This window comes from Pholcus phalangioides, unplaced genomic scaffold, assembly GCF_987345545.1.
Source record: "Pholcus phalangioides strain wild (caught in Gottingen) unplaced genomic scaffold, Ppha-v1.0 ptg000018l_1, whole genome shotgun sequence".
Taxonomy (NCBI): Eukaryota; Metazoa; Arthropoda; class Arachnida; order Araneae; family Pholcidae; genus Pholcus; species Pholcus phalangioides.
In genome coordinates, this window is record NW_028301611.1 from 9,640,819 (window position 1) to 9,658,700 (window position 17,882).

Genomic DNA, 17,882 nt, shown 5'->3' on the forward strand with positions numbered 1-17,882 from the left:
TTTTTTTTGGTACAGAAAAAAATAAGTTCAAATTTTTGTCGACACAGGGTGCAAATCAATGAAAGTATGCTGATTAGAGTCCTATAAAATGTTGGGTGTGCGATTAATAGCTCTTTTCTGACTTTTCCTGTTACTGGTTGCTTACATGAGGTTTTCATTGTGATGTTGACATTGGTAGATAAAGCTCTGTTGGTAAAGGAGTTTTACCTCATCCACAAATCACCGGCTGAAGCCTTACGAATGTTTCGGACACAGAAGAGATTAAAGAAAGGTTCGGGTTCAATTACTCCTGCTAGACTGGCGTGCAGCGCCATCTATCGACAAAAAGTTTGAACTTACGTTTTTCAGTACCTTTAAAAAATCACCTTTCGTGAGAACTTTTTCGCAAACTACATTAAAATATACGAATCCCTACAATTTTCATGAATTTTTAGACTACTGTATTAATGGATTTATGGGACACCCTGTACTTTAATTCGTTCGTAGTGAATAAATCCCCAGAAAATTTTGTTGGCTTTAGGCAGGGAAAGGTTATAGTTATATCGGGTTATTGAATGTTTTTGTTCAAAAATGTGAGTTAGGCTCAAAAGATGTGCGAGTGAAAATGTCACAGGAAGACTATAACCAGTCATTAATTAACCACAATCAGGTGAAATTCAATCGACTTATGTACAGTAGGAGAGATCGTTAAAATCCGGACTCATCGGGACCAAGGTTATTCCAAGTTATAGAATCTCTTCCGGATTATGGATCCAGATTTTTGTTTATTTCCCAAGTTTCCCTACTTAAAGCAGTAATACGTCTCTGAGCATTTTGATTCATATTTTTGTTTTTTAAAAAAATTAATAAAGCAATATATATGCATATAGCAATAAATGATAATTACCTCACAATAAATAATTGGATTGAAGCCATAATTTATAATTTACATACCGTTACTAGTTATCCATAGGGAAAAAAATCCTGATTCTTTAAATATTTTTTGTAGCTATTGCTCGGCTCCAAAAAAAACCTGAAATACTTTTTTTTTGTTTCTTTTCGATAATTTTTGTCGTACTACGGCCATTTTTTTGCACATGAAGGCTAATTAGACCGGGACCTACAATTTATTGCCGATTCCGAAAGGCAGGCTTTTTTTTATACTCATCGAGGTGTTGGTGCGCTAACCCCTCGATGTGGGACTCTTTGTGGTAGCTACCTTGTTCAGTGCTCATGTCGCCGTTTCTGTTTCGGGCTGATCAAAGTATATACAGCCAGTGCGTCTTAACGCATGAGCCCACCCAGGCCTCAAGAGAAAAGGGGCTTCACAAAAACGAGAACCGGTTGAAATTAGGTAGGGCCTTAGAAAAATCACTGGGCCCGTGATGCCCTTAAGACGACCCTGCATGCAGCTCGCCTAACACAGGAGACAATTCAAAAATTTGGTTTGAAACTTATTCAACAACCATTTTACAGCCCCCAACTTAGCCCCAAACGATTTTCATCTGTTTAAGTCCAATAAAAAACCATCTTGGAGGCAAACACTTTGCAGAGGTTCAAGATGAAGTCCTAATGTGGCTGAGACAGCAACCCAAAGAATTTTTAGCAGCTGGTATTGGGGCACTGATAAAACGATGGGATGAGTGCATAAATATTGGTGGAGATTGTGTGTTGAGAAATAAAAATAGCTTTGAAGTGATTATCACTAAGTTATTTTTTTTTTGATTATCTTTTGTGACTTACTGTTAATGACTCTCCTACGTATATATTTAGTTTTTTCACTTAGATTTCTCTTGTTTTTTCTCTCGTCACATGGACCTAATCCAATACAGCTACTATATGTAGCCACGTATCACACATTGGCGATGAAAAAAATGGATGTGACGCCTTACCGGCCGTCTCATATCAGCACATCGAACTTTGGCCAGGGATATCCGGCCAATTCGTGAAGTGGCTGGTCAAAGCCCGAATCATTTCTGAAAATGCGACTTTGGCAAAAGCTCTCGGCCGATTCGCAAATTGACAGCACTACGGGCTTTAGGAGCAACATACATAAAAGGTGACCCACATGACCTGTATTTTGCGGGGACATTTCCGTAATTTTTGTTGTCCTAACTGTTTTATGAAAAAAATGTTCCGTTTTTTTTCCTATTTTTCAACAAGATTTAGTTGAATTTTCGAAATCAAAAATTAAGATTATTCTTATGGCTTTATCATATTCTTTTTATTATCATAATTATGACTAATTATCATAATTGATGATAGTCATATTAATATATTCGTCTCACATATTTTATCACGCTTTTTTTAGTGAATTACATTTTGTGACTTGCAATGCCATCATTTTCCGCGATTGGCAATTTTTCAGCAATTTTACTGGTATTTGGCAACTTTACTTATCTTTCACAATATTCTTTCTAACTGGCAATTTTACTTTCATTTGATAATGTTTTTGACGATATCACGTTTTTTTTGTGAAAGAAATATGGTCAGCTTGGGTATCTATATTGATGTGTGTATTGATGCTTTTCTACAGGAATAACTTTCGCGGGTGGAAGGTTGTGCACCCTTGCTTCAACCCTTTATTTAGGCGTGTTGTTCTCAAACAAAATGTTTTTTTCAAATAAAGGAATTGCATATTTTGAGCTCGTTTCGGCATTAATGCTTCTAAGCAACTCTGTAAACATCCGAATTTTACTCGAGAGCTGTTCATGAGGTTTCTATAATTACCAGAAGAATGGCTTAAAGGTTACAGACGTCTCCTATTCCTTGACAAGCCAAACAAGAACGATTTTTGACCCTTAAATTTTGAAGGGAAATGCGATGTGTGTAGGAGACATTGCTGTACATAATTCAACAATGATAGAAAAGTAAGTTGGCAAACGATAAAATATTTTCATACAGTACTATTCAAATCATATAAATACAGTGCGTATAAGCAACATCCCATATTTTTTTAAATATTGTCACAGTAAATTTATTTTTGTCACATGTAATAGCATTCAAGGTAACCCATTTGCTTAATACAGGGGTTCTTCAACGCATGACTCGCGGCCAGGCTATTTGTTGTGGCCCACCGATTATTTTCAAAAAATGGTTGAAAACCATTGAAAAACGATTAATTCTAGAATTAATGAAAGAAAATAATTTTGGAATTGATAAAAGAAATAATTCTAGAATAAATGAAAGTGATTTTTTCTAGAATAAATGAAATTTTTCTAGAATTGATGAAAACAGAATTAATGGAAGAAATAAATTTTGAATTTTTGAAACAAATAATTTCAGAGAATCAGTGAAAAAATAATGATTTATAAATGAACGAAAAAAAATAATTTTGCAATTTCTGATAGAAATTATTTTTGACAATCAATAAGAGAATAATTGCATAATTACTGAAAGAAATGATTGCAAGATGCATTGAGAAGAGAAATAATTTCCAAATTACCGAAATTAACAATTAATCGTTTAAAGTGTTGTCAGATTGAAATTTATCTCAGAATGAATTAATTTAATTAGTAATTAAAACATTTTCAGAATTTATGACATGAATGTCGCTCTCCACTTGTTAATACAAGATATACAGAAGACTGGATGTTGTGAAGATATTTATTATTTGAGATGTTAATTTTTTAAGGAAGGAAAAAACTCATCTCTGCCTCTACCGGGAGTCGAACCCGGGTCCCTCGATTGCCGGCCAATTGCTCTGACCACTAAGCTACAGAGGAGATAGAGATTTTCCTTCGCTAGAGCATATATATGCCGAACGGAACCCAGGGATCGAGGGACCCGGGTTCGACTCCCGGTAGAGGCAGAGATGAGTTTTTTCCTTCCTTAAAAAATTAACATCTCAAATAATAAATATCTTCACAACATCCAGTCTTCTGTATATCTTGTATTTTCAGAATTAGTGAAAAAATAATAGTTTCAGAACCAATCAAAATTGATAATTAATGAAAGACATAATTTCAAAATAAATAAGTCTTCAATTTTTTTTGTCCTCCATTGACCTCTTCTATTGAGATGTCACTAAATTCTACAAGCTGGTGGCCCACAGGCTTCGTGGGAAGTTTCAATTTGACCCGCCGCGTGTGTGAAAGGCTGAAAACCCCTGGGTTGATATAACCCCTCAGAAATTTTCTCCTCTGGATGTTTCAAATGCTTGTTAAAAAAAGGGTTAAATTCCACCCTGGGTATGAGTCAGAGAGAGTTCGGGTGAACTCTCGGTTTAATTTAATTTTCGTGGCAAAGTACCGTAACTAGGCAGGAGCAATAGGTGCACCCACACAGGGCCAACTTGGAAGGGGGGCTCAGAATGGAACTAAATGGGGCCTAAATGCAAATTCTTTCTCAGGGCACAGGAGTGGCTAGTTACAGCACTGCTTCGGAACATACCAATTTTAACAAAAAGAGAAATACAATCCCGGTAATGTTAGAACGCAATAGAACAATACAATTATATGAATTTAAATTTCAATATGATCTTATGCTGATTTTTCATACATTTTACCATTAATATGTAGTGCCAAAAAAAAATTTTTTTTAACAGACACAGGTGATTAAAAATTAACTTGTCAAACGCTATAGCAATTGACTTATAACCGGGCTTTTCAATATTACATGCTCCAGGCCATACACGGATAAAGGGTGCATACTGAAATGGTGGATCATTTCTGGTATGGTCTTGAATGGCTGGTTTTGTTGTTTCAGGCCGAATTGCCCATCAGACTGGCTGATCTTCATGTGCATGACTCCATTCGCACTTCTGCAAAAGGGGGAAAAAAAGTCATGGTTTATATAAAATTCCAACATTTTTTGTCTGCATATTTTCAGGTATGTTTTTAAATATTCAGTGTACCTATAAAATATTTTTCCTCTTGTGAAATAACTTTCAAATGTGCTCATAGAGGTCACGATACTGGAGGTATGCGAATGAAAATTTTTAATATGCAGTAGGACATCTCAAATCCGGACTCCTCGGGACCTAGGTGATTCCGGATTACCCGGGTCAACTTCTATTTCCCAAGTTTTCATATTGAAAGAAGTAATATAACCTCTTTGAGCACACTTTGATTCATATTTCCCTTTTGACAAAAATGAATAAAACACTATTCAGGGTGCATAGCTAACTGCTCGAACCACAAATTACTGGCGAACCGTTGGTCTTAGAGGCACACTTCCAATTAGGAAAAGTATCCAAATAACGTGTGGACCTCAGATACGTTATTCATATTGCGAGGGATTGTGTAGTTATCGGAATTTAAAAAACCTTACTTTTTATACTGCTTCACCAAACACCAACTCTGGCCATATTGCTATATTGCAATTTACTGCCATTAATGAGATGGGTTGGAAATGAAGGTGCTGTCTATTGGTGGTCACCTCAAATTCATTAGGAAAAATGTCATCTACATCCTCCCTCGGATTCGAACACAGGACCGTGACAGCAACCTTCACGGTGGTAGACGAGCATCTTACCACCACGCCACTCGTGCGCTTACTTTTTATACTGACATCCTGTGCTCAAAAACCCAATTAAAAAGTTGTTGCCCTATCTCTCCCGAGGCCAACAAAAGAAATTCCCCGTTTCTGAGTGCAATATTTTCGGAGATGTTTGAATTCAAAAAATTGGGGGGGGGGGGGGAAACAGCATAAATGGGGAAAAAAACATTTCCCATTAGAGAGTTTATACTGTTTTTTCCCCAATTTCACTCTGTTTTTTTGAATTCGAATATCTCAGCGAATGTTACAGTCAGAAACCTAGAATTTTTTGTTGGCCCTCAGGGAAGATAGGGCAACAGCTTTCTATAATTGGGGTTTTTTTAGGACAGTCACCAAATAAAAAGTTAATTTTCTTTTTTTGATAATTATACAACAATTTTGACAGTTAATTTTGATAATTATACAACCCCTTGCAATATGAATGACGTATCTGAGGTCCACACGTTATTTGGATACTTTTTCGTAATTGGAGGTATGCCTCTAGGATCAACGGTTCGCCAGTAATTTACGGTCCGGAAAATTGGCTTTGCATCCTGTATATGCGTATAGTAACAGATAATTCAATTAAAAAACTATGGTTTCTAATTTAAATAATTATTAGTTATCCACCGAAAAAAAACCCACCTTTTTACTCATTCTTTAGACATTTTTTTGTAGTTATTGCTCGAATCCGACAAGAGAAGCTGGAAAAATGTTTAGATTGTCCTAAACAGAGATTATTCGCCATGTAATATCCATACTGGTGTTCCGCGTTCTAGTATTTCAAAAAAGTTCCACTTTCTCACGTATACATAAAGCATCATGTTTCCGTTTGTAGTTTGTACAGAGTGTCCCACAATCCACTGACGGTTTCCAAAATGGGATGGCAAGACAACGGTGACAGATACTATATAGTCATTTTAGCGGATTATGCGAGGTCAGAAATTTCCAACATCCACACATATGTACACACAAAACACGCTCCAGCAAACACCAATTCATTAGAAATACAGAGGAATGGGTACGGTCAAGTAGTAGTAGCAGTCTCTATCCAGGGGCATCGAAAATATTTCGAATTGCACCTGTGGGTGCTCGTCTTGAGCTTTATGTAGGAAATTTTCGATATCCGAAACCATTGTGGGGGAAGGGGAGTGCTTACACTCATGTCACACAAATTACCGTGGGTGCTGAGAGCACCCATAGCTTCGACTCCACTGTCTATCGCAAAAACGAAAAAAATCTATGTTGAATAATCTTCTTAAGATACTTACTTAATTGATAAAGAGTAACTTTTCTTGGACGTGGCGCAACATCGGACGAGAAAACTTCCTTCCTGTAGGAAACGCAAAACGTTTTCGGCATCTTTATGATTAATCGAACCATGATACCACCTGCAAAAGTCAATTGCATATACAGGGTGTCCCATAAATTCGTAAATATTTAAAAAAAGTCGCAAAAATTAAAGGATTTGGTGAATTTGAATACATATGAGACGAAAAAGTTATTTCCATGTATAAAATATTGTTTTCGTACCAAAAAAAGTTCAAGTTTTTATCGATAGAAGGTGCTGCTGCGCGAAAGCAAATCACAGGAAATATGCAAATTAGAGTCCGATGAAATGCAGTGTACAATTAACAGCTCATTCTTTCACATGAATTTTCCTATTACTAGCGTTTACCCAAGGTTTTTATTGTGATGTTGGCAGTGGAAGATAAAGTACTCACTATCGGTGAAGTTTTACCTCAACCACGAATCACCGGCTGAACGTTTCGGACACAGAAGGGATTGAATAAAGAATTTTCCACGGAATTCTGTGATTTGCTTTCGTGCAGAGTATTGATAGAGGACGTCCTCTATCAATAAAAATTTGAACTAATTTTTTTCCCGAACCAAAAGAAAAATCCCCCTTCGTGAAAATAACTTTTTCGCGAATCGCATTCAAATAATTGCTTCCTTTAACTATTCCTTAAGTTCCTTGACTTCCTTTTATTTTTATACTATTAACAAATTTATGGGACACCCTGTATAAAAATAATTATATGAGCAAGCAATATCCAAGGGCGAAGATGGAAGAAAATAGAATAAATATTCACAGACATCGCACTTTTTCAAGCCAGTTTGGCAGGTCTATTATGTCGATGTCAGAATCTATTTTTTGCTTGATGTATGTTTCCGTCAAAAACCGTGATTCTGACAGACTCATTTATAATAAGATGAAAAATGTAAAAATATATTTCAGAGTAAATCATGGACATCAATGACAGTTTTTCCCCCCCCCCCCCATATGTGCATAAATTTCCTCATGCATTTTCAATGTGATACGCAAAACTGCTCTTACCCTTGTTTCTCGAGTTCGAGATCGGGATCGATCCTTTCGTGAAAGGCCGCGTTGTGCCCAGGGGTCCAGAAATTCAAGAAATGATGCCTCGGTTTCTTGGATGGTTGGCTCAAATCCAATCGCAGCTTTCTTCGGGCGACTTTTGAAATAGAAAATGGAAAATATATTTATATATTGCCATATGGAGATAAAAAATTTTTTCCTCTCATGAATACATAATATAAAAGTTAATATATTTTATGATAGACATGACAGACCTGTCATGTTGTTTGTTTTTCTGTGATAAGTTCCGTTCAAAGTAGTTTTTGCAAAGTCCGGATAACGTTGACTATAATATTTCATCCGGTTTTTTTAATACTTAACGTGTACATGTGGCTCTCAAATAAAGAGCCATATTTTAAAGCAATGTTCTCAATTATTGAAGCGATTTCGCCAATCGGACGAAAATAATTTGGATCCAGTTGAGCGGAGAGATCAAACAAAATGATGTTATACAGTACTTCTCTTCGGAAAAAAAATCAATTATTTATCTTTATAGTGTAGCACAAAAGTTTATATGCCCGCAAAATATTCTTTAATAATAGAGTCGACGCTCGTTATAACAACCCCCATCGTTCCACGGAAATCGGATGTTATATTGGGAGGTCGTTATATCGGGAAAAAAAACATAGCACAGTCGTTACATGAAAACATTAGGGACTTTTCCTACCGGTCGTTGTAATGGAATGGTCCCTGTAACGTGGGGTCTTTATAACGTATTAAAAGTAACACAAACTTTTTTAAATAGTTTCATCCAAGATCACAGAAATCATGTATTCTAGAATATACAGGGTACACAGGTAACATGGTATTTTACTGGCGAACCGTTGATCGTAGAGGCATACTTTCAATTAGAAAAAAATAATCGAATAACGTGAAGTACTTGGATGTGTCACTCATGTTGTAAGTTATTAAAATTAAGGGGTTGTATAGTTACTAAATTTAAAATAAAAACTTTTTATATAGTTCCCGTGTGCCCAAAAACCCAGTTATAAAATTATTACCGTCTCTCCTGATGCCGACAAAAAATTTCACGTTTCCAAGTGCAATGTTCACTGAGATATTCGAAAAACGGAGGAAATGGCGGGGGGGGGGGGGGAACAGCATTAAATGTGGGAAAAGCGGTTTATCCGTATTTAATGCTTTTGCCCCAACTTTTCTGCGTTTTTTGATTTTGACTATCTCAGTGAATATTGCCTTTAGAAACGTGGAATTTTTTTATTAGTATCAGGAAAGACAGAACAATAAGGCAAAGACAGGGTTTTTGGGCACACGGGGACTGTATAAAAAGTTAACATTTTTATTTTAATAACTATATAACTCCTTGCAACACGAATGGCATATCTGAGTACTACACGTTATTTGGATACTTTTTCGAATTAGAAATATACCTCTAGGATCAACGCACGTTTCGCTAGTCAAATATTTTACGCCCTGTTACTTATGCACCCTGTGAAAGGTAAAGGTTTTATAAAAACTAAAATTTAAAAAAAATAATAATAAATAAATAAAATTTTTCGTATCGTTCAAAAAGTATGGGAACAAAATTAATTTTAAGCAAATAATGTGCCACAAATATTTATGTCCCAAAGGGAGTGTTTCTCATCGTTGCTACATAAGCCTTGATTGTTTTCGTGAGTCAAGCGCCATGACAAAAAATCCACTTTGTTCTCGGATTGAGGAATTATTGAGGATATGGATACTGAAGTCACAGGGCGAATCTGTCTCCCAAATTTGTATTGAACTAAATCGATCTAAACGAAGCATCTATAGAGTGCTAACACGTGGTGAGAGTTAATTATAAACCAAAATCGAGACCTGGAAGACAGAATAATACGAAGTCTTGCTTCGCAACAAAATCACACTCTGCTAGTGGAAATAAAAACATAGAATAGAATTGAATATTTCGACAGAAACTGTTCGTAGACGAATTCACGAAGTCGGCAATTTGCAAAAGAGCAAAATGGTTTGTATACCCTGCTTGAAATATCATAAGCAAGAGCGATTGGATTGTGCTCGTAACCAACCGTATGTCGTATTCAGATGAATGGGTGCGCATATTCTCCAGTGATGAAAAAAAGTAGAATTTAGATGGCCCAAAATACGGTTATTCTTATTATTGGCATGACCTAAGAAAGAGTCCAAAAACTTTATTCAGCACGCAGCTAGGTAAAAGTTTGGTGATGGTATGGGGGGGAGCGTTTGTTTATGATGGAGAGACCTCTTTGGCATTCTTAAATGGCAGTCAGAATTCGGTAATGTACCAAGAAACACTTGAAATCCATTTATTATCATTTGCAGAAATATTAGGTGGTTCAAGCTGGATTTTTCATCAAGATAATGCCTCCATTCATACCTCAAAGTCAACGAAAAACAGTGGTTCAGAGCCAAAACAATCTCAGTTTTAGAGTGGCAGCCGCTGGGGTGGTCGAGTGGTCATAGTGACGGACTCGCATCGCGAAGTTGAACACCCCGCCCCCCGTCGCCACAGTGGTGGTCGGCTGAAGGTGGTTTCCAGCTTCAAGGCGCGAATGCGAGCCGATCTCTCTTGTATTTTAAAAAGTCTCGTCACAGAGAGCAACAGACCTACAAACGGTACAAATGTAATTCAATCATTACACTTCACTCACTTCACTTCTGAAATATGGATGCCAGCACTGAAAAATCAAGCACAACACTAGATACGCACTCAGACTGTTAGGTATACACACACTTACACTTCCGGCACAGCTCACTAGGTGATGCCCTCACTAGTAAATTGCCCATAGATGGCGACAGACTTGAGTTGTGCTTGGTTTGAAAGAAAGATGAAAAGGTTCTAGAGTGGTCAGCCATCAGTCCGTACCCCAAGTTCATAGAAACCTATGGGATATCCATGGGCGGAGATACGGGGCGGGGGGGGGGCATTGCCCCTCCCCTTAGCATCAAAAGTGGAGTGGACAGATCTAATGTATGTGTATGTAGATGAATTTACATCATCATCATCGTGCTCCCCCCCCCCCAGACTTCCAAGTCTATCCCCACCTATGGGGATATCCTCACACGTGTCGTGAATGGCAATGGAAAACAATATTCCTCGGTTTTAGAATTGAAAAACGCAATTGAGAATTGAGAAAGCATGTCCTCTCAAGCTGTTAAAAACCTTCGTATGGATAGCGGAGAGTGGCGTCATCATCATATAAGTCTGCATCTGGTGACAGTGTCAGCAATTATGAGCTTTGGCCTGAGTTAGGTTCGAAAACTCCATGAACGTTCAGCGCGCACGAGCTCTAAGGGAAGATTCAGAATCGTGGTGGTCTAGTGCACTCACCCGGGAAGTGAGAGGACATGGGTTCGATTCCCCGCAGGGCAGTTAAATTTTCTCTTTCTTAGATTCATCTTCGCATTAGCCAGCTGTTAAAAACATTCGTACACATAAATTATATGTATAAAACTCAAAATTAGTGTTACTTATTATGGTTTTGTGCTGCACTGTAGTTTTCAATCATGTGTCTTTAATTTTCATTTATTTTTCTTTAAATTTTTTCAAGTATTACTGCTTTCATTTCTCAGATACTGTAGCTATCTATTTGATCCCGGCCGAAAACCACTTTCAATAGCGAGGCAAAACAAAATGTACCTATTGTGTGTTTTCACTACACGTACATTTCTCTTGCCATAAAAACAACTTCACAGGATCAGTCACATTTTCATGATTTTGATTTCTTCGACGCTGTCTTTTGAATTCACATGGTATGATTTTTGCATAACACAGTCACGCTATGCTACCGTCAGAAAAAAAATATTTTCCCACTAAAAATAAGATTCGTGACCTGTTTGGGATACGTCAATTCCTTTGGATCAATATGTTCATAAAGACAGAAAAATCACCTTTTCCGATCTTTTGAAAAAGGTCTTCAACGCATGGCCCAAGGGCTAAATGTGGCCCACGGAGCTTTTTTTGCCATGGCTCGTCTACCATTTTGAAAAAAATAGTTATTTTACATTGGAAGGGGATTAAATTTAAAAAGAAACAACTAAAAATCCAGCTTCTGGAGAGCTAACTGTATTGCGGCATTTAGGACTGTGAGATGCTTTTCATACATCAAGAGAATCATCTTAACGGATTGGGGGGGGGGGCAATTCGGGGTCCAGATCATTTTGGAGACCTCTGATTATATACAGAGTAATTGAAAATTAAAGACAAATATTAATGAAAATTAATGAGAAGTAATTTAAAATAAATGAGAAACAATTTAAAATAAATGAGAAACAATTTAAAAAATAAATGACAAAAAAATTTAAAACTAATGAAAAATAATTGAAAACTAAAGACAAATAATTGAAAACTAAAGACAAATAATTGAAAACTAAAGACAAATAATTGAAAACTAAAGACAAATAGTTGAAAACTATAGATAAATAATTGAAAACTAAAGATAAATAATTGTAAATTGAATGTAAAAATAATTCCAAATAAATGAAAAGTGATTGAAAATTGAATGAAAAATACAGTATTACTCCTAAATAAGGAATATAGTATAATCGCATATAATCGTCCCGTAACCTTACCAGACACTTCAGAGTGATTCCTCTTCATGTCATTGCCGGAACCACGGAGGTTGGCACTCTGTTGTTCCTCGCCAGTTTCGTCGATAATGATCAAGTTCGTCCTACTCGCTGCGGACGGCTCCATACTCTTATCTTTACAAATGGTGCTGACGATGGTGGTGGCGACGTTGCAGCTGTTGCTCTGCACCAACGACAACGGCTCACCATCACAGACTTGCTTTTTACCAGGAAGACATCCATTCGGGCTATCGCCGGCGACGGGATTCGTGACATCGACGACGACCCGTCGATTGTTATCGTCGTCCACACCGAGTTTCTTGAATTCCGTCGAAGGCGAAAAAGTTTTATTAGAAGACGACGACACGTCATTATTACTGAGATTGCATTGCTCTAACGGCAACCGGAAGACTCGTGAAGGCCTGGTTTCGTCCAGACGGGCCTGTAGACTGGTGTCCCGCTTTCTTCTATCCAACGGGTCCGAGTGTGGGCGGACTGGCTGTGAAGGTCCGGAACTCGAAGTTTGAATGGATTCTTCCGTGTGGCACTTCTTGTACCTATGAACTTCGTTAAGGCATTTCGGCATCGAATAAGTCCTGGAAAACCGCCCCGGCAATCGATAGTCCGACGATATCTTGTTGTTGCCATTACAAACGGACCCGTAACTGTGTTTCCGCGGCTCGAGGTCGAGTTGGCCGACTTTCGACGACGAGGAAGTCCTCTTGGAAATTGGGCTCCCGGGTCGCGTTCCTGGTGTGTCCGTCCTGCCATTGTAACCGGGTGAAGCTGCAGACATGCACCTGTGGCCATTGCTGCTGCTGTTTTTGTTCGTTTGTGCTTCGGGTGATAAAGGACTTCGAGCCACTAAGTCATCGACGCAGTCGCTGTCTTCTTGTGGCTCCACTTTACTGTCGAAAGCTGTTTCGTAAATTTTCCGGACGGACGACATCTTCAGCTGAAGAACTCTGTTCTCAATCTAGATTGGAGGGGAAAAAGAATTTCAACATTCTGTATGATTTATATGTTTTTTTCAACAAAAAAAAAATTAGAACGTCCCAGAAATTTACGAAAGCAGTTCGTGAAATGCTTTAGAAAGCCAAAACTCATAGCATGACTGTAATTGGCATTTCCATCTTTTAAGATGTTCTTGTTGAGCATATCGGCGGCAAAAAATTTGCATAAAATAGATTGAATGTGCCCTAAAATGCCGAATTACTATTTCCTTTTTTGTTTAAATCCTGAATTTTTTTCAAAAACAAAGAACATGCCCTTAAAACGAATCATTGCATGAACATTTATACGTAAATTTACATCAACTTGATCAAATAATTGTATGTAAACGTATAATAGGTGAATTTTCGGGGAGAAAAACGGGACATTTTTCCAAAAGCAAAATTACAAGTGCATTTGCTTGGATACCATGCGAAAATGCGTGCTTATATCGTACGAATACTGCTGTCATGTTTTGGATTTGTGACCATGGATTTTATGCATCAAGACATTGGATTGATAGGTCTCCGGCGTAAATCTGGATCGGACCTCGACCGTGAATCCCATTGTCGCTGTTGTGGAGCCAATAGCAGCTGGTTTGCAATTGATCAGTTGTTTTTTGTTTTTTTTCATGCACGACACCAGTCTCTTGATATGATCTAGGATGGATCAACATCAAGTACAATCATAAGATATCCCACCAAAACTAACGAATGATCTACGAAGCTTGATCGGCATAGCCAAAATCTTAATGAAAACTTCATTATCCATCTCTGAATAAAGTCTTCAGTTGCTGAAACCAGAAAATATAGACCAATGAATCGGGAGATTCTCTGAATGGAGGTGCACATTAGGTTCTCTACCGTTTAACTCCAGAAGTTAAAAACTTCTACATAGATCATAATTTCGTTCGCCATCAAGATTTCGCCAAGAAGCTGTATCGATGCTGTAGCAATTAACATAGGCAAAATCTTGATGGCAAATGAAATTGCCATCTCTATACAAGTACTCAGCTTCTGGAATCAACAGGTATAGAGCATAATATACAACTGCATTCAAAGAAGTCTTCTGACGCATTGGTCTCTATTTCTGGTTCCAGCAGCTGAAGACTGTTTGAAGATAGAAAACGCAAATTGCATCAAGATTTCGACAATGGCCATCAAACATCATCGATACTTCGGTGGTATTTCATGGACATCGCCAAATTCTTAATCTACACAATTTGCGTTTTTCATCTTCAAACAAAGTATTGAGATGGCAATTTCATTTGCCATCAAGATTTTGCCTATGTTAATTACTGCAGCATCGATACAGCTTCTTCTTGTATATCGATATGTATCGTGTATGTATCGATACAGCGAAATCTTGATGACAAACGAAATTGCCACCTACGTACAAGTTTTAAACTTCTGGAGTCAAACGGTAGAGAACCTAATGTACAACTGCATTTAGAGAAGTCTCAGGGCCCGAACTCCTGGAGAACAAGCCCTGGCCCATGATGCTATTAAGACGGTCCTGGGAAAATCTATCGAATTCTAATGACCGATGGCCTATTTATTATTGTACGTAGTACAGCAGAAGTTGCGTAAATTGATATTCGCATTCAAATCAGCTGACAACAATGATCCAGGTAATATAGGCCTACTCCGTTCTATAATTATTTTAAAACTTAATCTATTCAATTGCGAATTCCCCAAATTACTCTGCTCAATAATAAATTTCCCAAATTACTCTGTCCAACAATGAATTTTTTTAATTACTTTGCTTAACTTTAAATTTCTTAAATTGTTCAAACATTACTGTTCTCAAATTAGTACTCTGTGCAGCAATAACTTTTTTTCAAATTACTCTGTGCTCAACAGTGAATTTTTCAAATCATTTTGTTCAAAAAGGAATTTTTCAAATCATTTTGTTCAAAAAGGAATTTTTCAAATCATTTTGTTCAAAAAGGAATTTTTTAAACATTTTGTCCAACAATGACTTCAAATTATTCAATAATGAATTTTCTAAATTGCTTAATTCAACAATGACTTCTTCAAACTGCTTAATTCAACAATGACTTCTTCAAACTGCTTAATTCAACAATGACTTCTTCAAACTGCTTAATTCAACAATGACTTCTTCAGACTGCTTAATTCAACAATGACTTCTTCAGACTGCTTAATTCAACAATGACTTCTTCAGACTGCTTAATTCAACAATGACTTCTTCAAACTGCTTAATTCAACAATGACTTCTTCAAACTGCTTAATTCAACAATGACTTCTTCAAACTGCTTAATTCAACAATGACTTCTTCAAACTGCTTAATTCAACAATGACTTCTTCAAACTGCTTAATTCAACAATGACTTCTTCAAACTGCTTAATTCAACAATGACTTCTTCAAACTGCTTAATTCAACAATGACTTTTTCAAATTACTCTTGGTTAATCAATGAACTTTCCGAATTACTCTTGGTGCTACACAATGAATTTCCAAACATTAATCTGTTCCACAACGAGTTTTAAGAAATATTTTATTCAAAAAATGTTTTCCTAAATTACTTTGTTCAACCATTAGTTTTTCCAAACTAATCTGTTCCACAACGAGTTTTAAGAAATATTTTATTCAAAAAATGTTTTCCTAAATTACTTTGTTCAACCATTAGTTTTTCCAAACTAATCTGTTCAGCAAAGAATTTTCTAAATCACTTTGTTCAACCATTAATGTTTTCAAAACACCTATTTAACCATTGATGTTTTCAAAACACCTATTTAACCATTAATTTGGTTAATCTTCAGGACTTCAAATTGCTGTGTTCAACAATGATTTTTTTAAAATCACTGATCAGTAATAAAATTTTCAAATTATTCTATTTATGTAACAATGAATATTTTCAAATTATTCTATTTATGTAACAATGAATATTTTCAAATTATTCTATTTATGTAACAATGAATATTTTCAAATCATTCTATTCATTCAACGGTGGACTTATAAAATTACTCCATTCAACAATGAATTTCCTAAATTATTTTGTTAAACGATGACTTCTTCAAATTAATTTTGGTTCAACAATGAACTTCCAAAATCATTCTGTTCTACAATGAATCCTCAAAAATACTCTGTTCAACAATGATTTTCCGAAATTGGCTTAACCAATGGTTATTTCAAAATACTTTAAAAAAAAAAAAAAGAATTTCCTAAACAACTGTTAAACAATGAATTTTTCAAATTGATATCTGTTCCAGCCATGAATATTTCTTTCTAATCACACCTGTTCAGCAATAAAATTTCTTAATTATTTTGCTTAATCATCAGTTTTCGTTAAGGTATTCTGTTCAAAGATTAATTTTCTGATGTAGTCTTTTCAACCATGATTTTTTTCAATTACTCTATTCAACAACGGAACTTGAATCTCTTTGTTGAGCCATGAAATTTTCTAAACTAATCTGTTCAACAATGAATTTTTTCAAACTGACCTATTCAACAATGAATTTTTTCAAACCGATCTATTCAACAACGAATTTTTCTCAACTAATCAGTTTCCGTCCATTTGACAATGTACGTACAGCCGAAGATTCAAATTCATATAGCGCTATTAATGTAAAGAAATAATAATACGGCAAAATCACACATTTCTTATGAAATAATCTCTACTAATTACTTATATCATTAAACTTGAAAATATAAAAAAACATTAAATTATTTCTTATCTTATAATTTACCTATACTTTATTTTTATAATTTCTCTGTATACATTGTAAACTCATACTGTAAATTGACAATCTGAAATCATGAGTTTGCATGTTAAATTCCCTGTCCAATATTTAAAAGCTATTAACAATACTTAAATGGCAACGAAAGATGTAAGGATTCTTCATTTGGATATAAATATGTTGATTAAGCGGGGGAGGAAAAACAATCTTACTTCGTGACGTCATCCCTAGCCGTGATGACAACTTCCTTCCAGCTTTTCTTAGAGCTTCTTGTGCTATCACCTCCTCCTTCCATGCTCTTCTTTTCCTACAGCAAAAAACAAAATTTCTCTGTTGGAAGTTCGATTATCGAATATCGATCAACGACGAGGACGAATCAATACCGTTTTTTCATTTTCTACGATCCTCCCCCACGTTTTCGAACATATTTTGTCATTTTTGAGAGAAGCGATCACAGATGGATTTACGTGTGTGTTAGCAATTGGGTTTACATTTTTCCGTATGGAAGAGGGGGATGATGGAATTGTGTGCTTTTCAACAACACGTACAGCTGCTATGATTGTTAGGAAAAGATAACTCTGCACGAGCAGTTTGGCGTTGTGGAATGTAATTGTTGGCGGTGGGATCTATGTCTCCCACCTCCTAGTCATAGGATGCGGGATGCGTTTGGCGAATATTCGGTAGAAAATCGTTTCTGTTCGTTGAATTTTGGCTACTCTCTCCGTTTTTTTTAACCAAGAGAAGCCTCAAAATGGAAAGGAAATTAAAAGAAAAGAGTCGTTTTTAAATTTTTCACGCATTTTTTTCTTCA

At 36.3% G+C, this 17,882-nt stretch overlaps 1 protein-coding gene across 1 annotated transcript; it reads right to left on the reverse strand.

Moving 5' to 3' along the window:
• Positions 1 to 3,853: 3,853 nt before the first annotated feature.
• On the reverse strand, positions 3,854 to 17,673 carry LOC149071683 (uncharacterized). Its single transcript, XM_089247701.1, has 5 exons — positions 17,284 to 17,673; positions 12,386 to 13,358; positions 7,796 to 7,934; positions 6,729 to 6,848; positions 3,854 to 4,741 (listed from the first exon to the last, which is right to left on the reverse strand). Exons 2-5 carry the CDS (start codon positions 13,329 to 13,331, stop codon positions 4,558 to 4,560), a joined length of 1,389 nt encoding a protein of 462 aa, XP_089103827.1. The 5' UTR covers positions 13,332 to 13,358; positions 17,284 to 17,673; the 3' UTR covers positions 3,854 to 4,557.
• Positions 17,674 to 17,882: the final 209 nt, after the last annotated feature.